This window comes from Suncus etruscus, chromosome 15 (genome assembly GCF_024139225.1).
Source record: "Suncus etruscus isolate mSunEtr1 chromosome 15, mSunEtr1.pri.cur, whole genome shotgun sequence".
NCBI lineage: Eukaryota > Metazoa > Chordata > Mammalia > Eulipotyphla > Soricidae > Suncus > Suncus etruscus.
Genome location: NC_064862.1, coordinates 90,527,538 through 90,535,856, shown reverse-complemented (window position 1 = coordinate 90,535,856; position 8,319 = coordinate 90,527,538). Strand labels below are relative to the sequence as shown.

The following is an 8,319-nucleotide window of genomic DNA, read 5'->3' as shown; positions in this document are numbered from 1 at the left end:
CATCCAATCCTCAGATCCAATCCTACGTCCCCGTAGGCAGCTCAGCTGGCTTGCTCGGGAGTGGCAGGGGTGGGTAGTGGGCATGGGTTTGGGGGGAGGACCGAGGGGGGCTTGTCCTGGGCCAGGGGCGGGCACAGCCAGGCTAGCTCTGCTCATTGCGTCCTGGAGCTGCTGCCATCCAGAGCACCCGGCTGGAAGGAGTGACCCCCCCCCCCCGGCTCCCTTCCTGCGCTCCCCACAAATGCTAACCGGGGCAGAGGGTGGGGAGGGGGCTGGAGGATACCATGCAAGGGGAAGGGAGGGCCGCCCCCTTTGTGTGTGTATGTATGTGGGTAGGGCACGAACCCCAGAGCAGCAGCCAGCCTCCCCCAGCCAAGGTGGGGAAGCGGGTCTTGGGGCCAGGAGTGCCCTAGGTGGAGTTATAGTAGTTGTGTGGGTGGTGGTTGTGGGAGGCCTCCTCCAGCTCGTCCAGCTCGGGGTTCAGGCAGTACTTGGGGTCGTAAACCTGGCGAGGGAGCCCGTACACCGTCATGCCCCGCTGCGACGCTCCTTTGTTACTGCCCATTTGTAGACTCACATTGAGAGTGTCGCAATGCTCCATGCCCAGCGACGGCTCGAAGATTTGTCGCTTGGTGCCAGGCGCTGTCATACCAGCCTGTGGAGAGGGGAAGGAGCAGGATAGACCAGGGGCTTAGTGGCAGGGACCCCTGGGAGGAATTGGGAAGGGTGATGCCAGGGGTGCCCCCCACCCCACCCACACACCTGGCTGGCGCCTTTGTTGGTGCCCATCTGCAGGCTGATGGTGGCCTGGTCCAGCGGCTGGTCCGTACCCAGCTTGGGGTCGTAGAGATGGCGCCGGGTGCCATAGGCCGTCATGCCCTGCTGGCTGGCAAACTTGTTGGTGCCCATCTGTGGGGTCCAAAGGAGAGCCATTTATGGGGCTGGAGTAATAGTACAGCTGTAGGGCATTTGCCTTTCATGGGCCCCTCCAGGACAGGCCTGGGTTCCATCCCCAGAATCCCATATGGTTCCCCTGAGCCTGCCAGGAGTGATTTCTGAGCGCAGAGCCAGGAGTAACCCTTGAGCACCGCCGGGTGTGGTCCAAAAACCCAACCCTCCTAAAAAAAAAAAAAAACAAAAAAAACCGTATGTGGGGAGTCAGCACAGAAATTTTTGGTTTGTTGGTTTGTTTAGGGACCATTTCAGGCAGTGCTCAGAGGTGACCTATGGCCCTGTGCTCAGGAATCAGGGGACCCTTTGGGATGTTAGGGTCGAGAACCCTGGTTGAATGCATCCAAGATAATTGCCTACCGCGCTGTGCTATTGCTGCAAGTAGCCCCACAGAATCTTATTTTATTTTGGGGGGAGCCACACCCGGCGGTGCTCAGGTTCTGTACCCAGGAATCACTGCTGGTGGCCTTCAGGTGATGGAAAAGGGAAAAGGAGGACTCTATGGGGTAGCAGGGACTCGAACTCGCGTCTGCCTCGTGCTGCTCCCGCCCATAGAGGCGGCTTCGGAAACTTAGTGCGCCCATCTACTTTAACGGGTGTGGCGACAGCGACCCCTGCTGGCCGATGCGCGCAAGTGCGTCGGGGAAAATACCCCGCTGCTCTCGAGCGCCCCCGCGCGGACGGGGCCCCACCTGCAGCCCGATGATGTTTCTCCCCTGTCGCAGCTTCTCGGGCTCGAACTTGCGCTCCTGCTTCTCAGCGTATTTCACGCCCACGTTCACCTTGTTCCCTTTCGTCTTGGCCTGGGAGGTGGGCAGAGGAGGAAGGACAGAGTGGGGGGGGCTGCAAGGGGGGATGCCTGGGGTTTGGGGGAGGCTACGTCTGCGCGCCCCATGCATGCACTCACCATGCTGGCCAGTGCCAGGAGCGTGGACTGCACCTGCGTGTGGTTTGTGTTCTCGAACAGGTCGTTGGCCTCGAAGATGTCATGGGGCTTCACTCCGTACTTGGTGACGGCCTTGATAAAATTGCCGATGTTCTCCAGCTGCAGGGAGGAGTGTCAGGGCGCCTGTCGGGGCGCATAGGGTCGGGGGGAGGGCTGGGGAGGGCACAACGGGACGCGGGGCTCACCTGGTGCCAGTTCTGGGTCGACTCGTTGATCTTCTTCACCGAGCCTGGCTGCAGTTTGTTGATGAATCTGCAAAGGACCTCAGGTCGGCTTGGCAGAGGGGTGACCCCAAGAGATGGTGGGGTGCAGGGGAAGGGCCCCCCACTGCTGACAGCCGGACACCGGCAACCCCCTGCAGGGCTATGTGGGGGGTCCTAAGAGTCTGCTTTATTTTGGGTCTTTTTGGGGTGGCACTTAGCTGTTACTCCTGGCTCTGCACTCAGCAATCGCTCCTGGCAGGCTCTGAGGACCATATGGGATGCCAGGGATTGAACCTGAGTCGAATACGTGCAAGGCAAATGCCCTACCCGCCGTGCTATCACTCTGGCCCCTGCTTTTCTTTTCCTTTTTTCTGCTTTTGGTTCACATTCATTGGCACTCAGGCCTTCCTCCTGGCTCTGCTCTCAGGAATCACTTCTGACAGACTCTGGGGACCCTGTAGGATGCCTGGGATTGAACCCAGATCAGCTTTATACATGGCAAATGTCCACCTTGCTGTGCTATTGCTCTGACCCCTTCTTTTCTTTTCCTTTTTTATTTTTGAGAGGGGGACAGAGCACACCCAGCAGTGCTCAGGGGTTTCTCTTGGCTCTGTGCTCAGAAATTGCTCTTGGCAGGCACAGGGGACCATATGGGATGCCAGGGATCAAAACTGAGTCCATCTCCGGTCGGCTGCGTGCAAGGCAAACACCCTGCCACTATGCTATCTTTCCAGCCCCTCTTTTCTTAATTTTTATTATTTTTACAACTTTGTTTTATTTTTTACTTTTTTCGGTTTTGGGGCCACACCCCGCAGTGCTCAAGGTTTACTCCCAGCTCTGCACTCAGGGATCACTCTGGCAGAGCTCAGGGGACCCCACTGGAGGGCTGAGGAGTAACTCTGGGTGTGCTCTTTGTAAGGACAGTGTCCTCCCCACTGTCCTATCGCTCTGGCCCTCTACGGCCTTTACTTCTTCCCTCTGTACCACAAGCTCAGCTGGGCTATGATCCCCATCCTTTTGTTTTGTTTGGGTCATATTCAAGGATGCCTGGGGCTTCCTCCTGGCTCTGTGCTCAGGGGTCACTCCTATGTGGGACTCAGGGAACCCTCTGTGGCACCAAGGATTGAACTAGGGTCAGCTACATGCAAGGCAGATGTCTTAACCCCTGTACTATTCATGCTTCCCAGCTCCCACTCCAGACACCCCCTACCCCTAAAGACTTCCCTGAATTCTCCCTGACCCCATAACCTCACTCATCTGGGGCTTAGCAAGCTCTGATGTGCCTGTCAGGGTTTCTCTGAATCAAATCCCCCTTGGCAAGTTCCAGAGACCTGGCGAGGGGCTGGTCTCTCTCTCTCCCCCACTTCTAGCAGTGACCCCCAGGAGGGGGTGGGGATTCTGCCTTCCAATAGACCTTGGCTCTTCCATTGGAATAAACTTTTCTTTTCTTTTTCTTTTTTTTTTTTTGGGGGGGGGGTTGGGTTCCACCCGGCAGTGCTCAGGGGTTACTCCTGGCTCTATGTTCAGAAATCACTCCTGGCAGGCTCGGGAGACCATATGGGATGCCGGGATTCAAACCACTGTCTTTCTGCATGTACGGCAAATGCTCTACCTCCATGCTATCTCTCCAGCCCCTTGTTTAGATTTTTTGTTTGTTTTTGTGCCACACCCAGCGGTGCTCAGGGGTCACTGGCAGGCTCAGGGGACCTATATGGGATGCTAGGGATCAAACTGGATCCATCCCAGGTTGGTCACATGCAAGGCAAATGCCCTAGCGCTGTGCTATCACTCAGGCCCCACCATTTTAATTTTGATCTACACCCACTGGTGCTCAGGGATCACTCCTGGCTCTGGGCTCAGGTGGTTGACTAGGTATGAGGCCAAAAATTGCCTTCCCTGCTGTCCTGTTTCTCTCCAGCCCCTGGAACAGCCTTTTCCAAAAACAATTTCAAGCTAGGCAGGGTTGGAGGGACAGAACTGTAGGGAAGGTATTAGTCTGGGAGGCAGCTGACCTGGGCTGGATCCCCTGTACCTCACAAGGTCCTTTGAGCACCATCAGGAGAGATCCCTGAGCTCAGAGACAGGAGTGATCTCTCCGCATTAAAGAAAAGAAATGTTGAGGCCAGAGTGATAGCACAGCGGTAGGGCTTTTGCTTTGCATGCAGCCAACCTGGGATGAACCCGGGTTCGATCCCCGGAATTCCATATGGCCCCCCAAGCCTGCTGGGAATGATTTGTGAGTGCAGAGCCAGGAAGAACCCCTGAGTGCCTCTGGGTGTGGCTCCCCCCCCAAAAAAAAAGAAATGTTTGAGCACCAACTACGTCAGTAAATATAGAAATGAAAAATGGTTTTCAGAGGCACTAAGCTTGGGGCCCCCCTGTGGCCTTGGGGCACAGATTCGGGAATGGGGTGAGGGTTTTGCCTCTTAAAGGGCTGCAAGACAAGTGACAGATAGTCCTTGTTCCCAGCAAGCCTTCTGGCAAACTCTTCAGATCCTTAGAAGCTGGTCCAGGCACTTAGGAATCAATCGCTTCCTTGGGAGGAACGTGTGGGTCTGAGTTTATCCCCTGGGGTCTCACATACATTCTGGGGACAGGGTGGGGAGAAATGACAAAGGTGGAGTCGAATGTTAGCGGGTACCCCTAGAAACTTGCAGTAGTTCATTGGCGGCAGCCAGGACTCAGTGTTCCCAGCCTGTTCAATGGGTCTGTGAGGGTTTATACATTTGAGGTGGAAGCCAAGGAGTTAGATGGGTCTGCTGAGGTCTGGATGTGTGTGTGTGTGTGTGTGTGTGTGTGTGTGTGTGTGTGTGTGTGTGTGTGTGTGTGTGTGTGTGTGTGTGTGTGAGGCACTACCGGGGGACCCCCAGTACCCCATTCGCTCACTCGCAGAGGATGATGCCGTCTTTGAGCCCGTCCATGAAACGGCTGCCGATGTGACGCCCCGTCACCCCCTCGATCCACTCCCGCAGCTCCTGTTCCCGCTGGGGGTCGTACTTCTGGGCCAGCTGGGGGTGCAAAGGGGCAGAGAGAGGGTGTGAGAGAGCTGAGGGTGCTGGGTGGTGAGCTCATTCTGAGTCCCTTCCCAACTAAGGCAATTCTGTCCCCCCATCATTGTCGGGGGGGGGGGCAGGGTGCTGAAAGGCCACCGTGGTACCCGCCTGGGGGGGCCATTCCGGACATTCTGAGGTTTGGCATCAGCCAATGCAGATGGGGTGCAGGGGGCGGGGTCTGGCTTCCCAGGTCCCCCTCCAGGCCAAACTTGGGGCTTCTCTTCCTCTGGCCCTGCCACCCTTCCTCCCTCATCGCCCCACCTCCTTGCTGGGTGCCAGGGTGCCAGGTGGTGTCCCTGATGGAGCCTTTCTAAATCTTGGGGAGTCTGCTTGATTCTCCTGAGGAGGGTTAGCGGAAGTTTTAACTTTTGGGGCCACACCCAACGGTGCTCAGAGTTCACCCCTGATTTTCAGTTCAGAAGTCACTCCTGGCAGGCTTGGCGGACCCTATGGGATGCCATGAATCGAACTCGGATTGGTCACCTCTCCCTGTTGTCCTAACTGGGGGTTCAGGCTGGACCTAAGTAAGGGCTTGTCTTGGCCAAGTGGGTGTGTGTTTCTCTGTACCCACATTCCATGCCTGCTCCCTCTCCCCCATCCCTGCCCTTCTCTAGCTGGCTTCCCTCCACATAACTCCCAGCCTGGTCGGGCCACCCCTCTGTCCTCCTTTTTGGTCTCCCACATTGGGGCTCAGGTGAAGATTCTGGAGGTGGGGTGCCCATCCCCACTTCTGCCTCTGTCCTGCCCCAGGTCCCCTCCTGTATGGGCCTGTATCAGGACCTTCCCTGTGCCTCCTCTCTCTCCCTCTCCATCCCTATCTCTCCCTTATCTCGCCTCTGTCTCAGGCAGGACCCCAGAGTCTCTCTTCCAACCCCCACTTTGCCTCCCCCCAGCTTCCCCCTACATTTTCTCCAGTACCCCTTCCCATCGTGGGTGGGGTGCTGCCTCTGGGTGGGGGGGATCAGGGGAGGCCTTTTCTTCTGCCAGGGAGAAGGAGGGGTGGCCCCCTCACCTGGCCCAGGCCCTGCGCCCCCCTCCCCTCCCGGAGCGCCCCGCTTTTAAAAGCAAACCGGCCCTTATATAGCGAGCTGGCCCGGGATCCCGCGGGCGCCTTATAAGGCTCGGCCGCTCCGCAGGGCGCTGGGGCCGGGCTGGGGGGAAGGGGCGGCGCTGGGATGCGGCTTGGAGACCCTCCGCTACCTGCCACCTCCCTCCCCGGGCAGGGAGGATGGCCCCCCACCAGCACCCCCATTCCGGCTCCGCCCACTCCCACTGCTTCTCAGTGCTCCCTTCTGCTTCTTGGGGTTGCCCCCTCTGACACGCCCCCATGCCGCTGGGACTTCAGTACTGGGAGCTTCCAAACCCCATTCTGGGGTGTCTATAGGGGCTGGGAAAGGCCCCCTGCTCTCTGCTCCTCACTTCTGCCCAACCTCAACTGCCTGCCTCAGTTTCCCCCATCTGCAGTATGGGATGGAGGAAATCTTAGTTAAATCTTAGTACCTTTCCAGCTTGCGAGCAAACCACGCACAAACACACACACCCAGCAGTCTCCCAGACCTCTCCCCATCTCCCACATTTTCTTGGCACCCCCCAAACACCAGCACTCCGAAGAATTTTCTCCAATCTTTGTTGGGGCTGGGGAGGCCTGCTCCTTCCCCAATCCCGTCAAGTCGCCCTTTGCAGGGGGCGGGGAAACAAGCCAGGGTCTTCACCATGAATCAAAACGGGGGTCCCTTATGTATGCACCCCAACAGCAAAGCAGGGCCTGGGAATCCACCCCCTTCAGGTGCACTGGAATCTCTGCTTCCTCCAGTCCCCTGGGCTAGGTCTGAAGGACTCTCAGGGACCCCTCAGAGCAGGGGACAGGCATGGGTGGGGGTCCCCCTTCCTTACCTTGTTCTTGACTTCGGCGGACAGCCCGTAGGCTGGACCCCGGTTGAAGTGAGCCGAGGACATGAGGGCGGTGACAGCGGTGAAGGGAGGTGACAGGCGGGCGGCGTGGGGCTGGGCAGATGCTTTTCTGCGGCCGCTTCTGGGTTCGCACCGATTTTGAAGCTGGGGACCCCGGGGCCCAGACAGCTCCTAAGTCCGGCTCATTGGCTACGGGGACTGCCAAAGAGGCGGGGCGCCCCCCGACACCCGCCCCCCAGCCGGCCCGTGATGTCAGGCTCTTGGTATTAGGAGTTCAATTGTCATTGTTTCCACCTAGGGGGCGGCCCTGGGGTCTGGGTTCTTTTTTATGGGGGGAAGGAGGTGTTGGCCAGACAGAGAAACCCCCCCTTTTCACCCTTTACCCAGAACCACTGTTGATCTCTGGGCTCTGTCCCTCAGGCCAGCTGGTGGGGTCTCTGAGGTCCCCAAATCCACCCTGCACAGGCCCGCCTGCCCCCCCTCCACCGCCTGGTTGCCCACCCCAACCCCCAGAGAGCTTTCTCCAGGCCCAGGGCTCGGACCCTGTACCACCCCTCTGTGCCATGGAGAATGGGAACAGAGTTTCTCCTCATCTCCTTGCAGGTGACCTGAGCGCTAGGCTGACCACAGTGACAGTGGTCCCAGACCCCCTCCCCATTTCTTCTTTGGCTGTCCAAATGGTAAGGCCACCACATCAGTGAGGCCTGGGTGGTGTCGACCTCCTGCCATGTGCAAAAGAGACAGTTTGTTTGGTGTTTGGTCTGGGGGCCAGTGATGCTCAGGGCTGACTCCTGGTTTCTGTGCTCAGGAATCACTCGAGGCAGGCTCAGGGGACCCTATGGGATGCCAGGGATTGGAGCCTGGGTCTGTCATGCTAGGCAAATGACCTCCCCGCTGTGCTATTGCTCTGGCCCCATCAAGAGAGGTGCTTTATGGGGCTGGGGAGAGATAGCATGGAGGTAGGGTGTTTGCCTGGCATGCAGAAGGACGGTGGTTCAAATCCTGGCATCCCACATGGTCCCCTGAGCCTGCCAGGAGCGGTTTCTGAGCATAGAGCCAGGAGGAACCTGTGAGCGCTGCCAGGTGTGGCCCAAAAACCGAGAGAGAGAGAGAGAGAGAGAGAGAGAGAGAGAGAGAGAGAGAGAGAGAGAGAGAGAGAGAGAGAGAGAGAGAGAGAGAGAGAGAGAGAGAGAGGTGTGCTTTGGTTTGGTTTTCAGATCACGCCTGGGGGTGTCTCAGAGACTGCTCCCAGCAG

At 58.0% G+C, this 8,319-nt stretch overlaps 1 protein-coding gene across 1 annotated transcript; it reads right to left on the bottom strand.

The window, feature by feature from the left end:
• Positions 1-409: 409 nt before the first annotated feature.
• CNN1 (calponin 1) lies at positions 410-7,150 on the bottom strand. Its single transcript, XM_049788351.1, has 7 exons — positions 7,047-7,150; positions 4,987-5,108; positions 2,083-2,149; positions 1,859-1,996; positions 1,644-1,754; positions 763-909; positions 410-655 (listed from the first exon to the last, which is right to left on the bottom strand). Exons 1-7 carry the CDS (start codon positions 7,107-7,109, stop codon positions 410-412), a joined length of 894 nt encoding a protein of 297 aa, XP_049644308.1. The 5' UTR covers positions 7,110-7,150.
• Between the last annotated feature and the right edge of the window lie 1,169 nt (positions 7,151-8,319).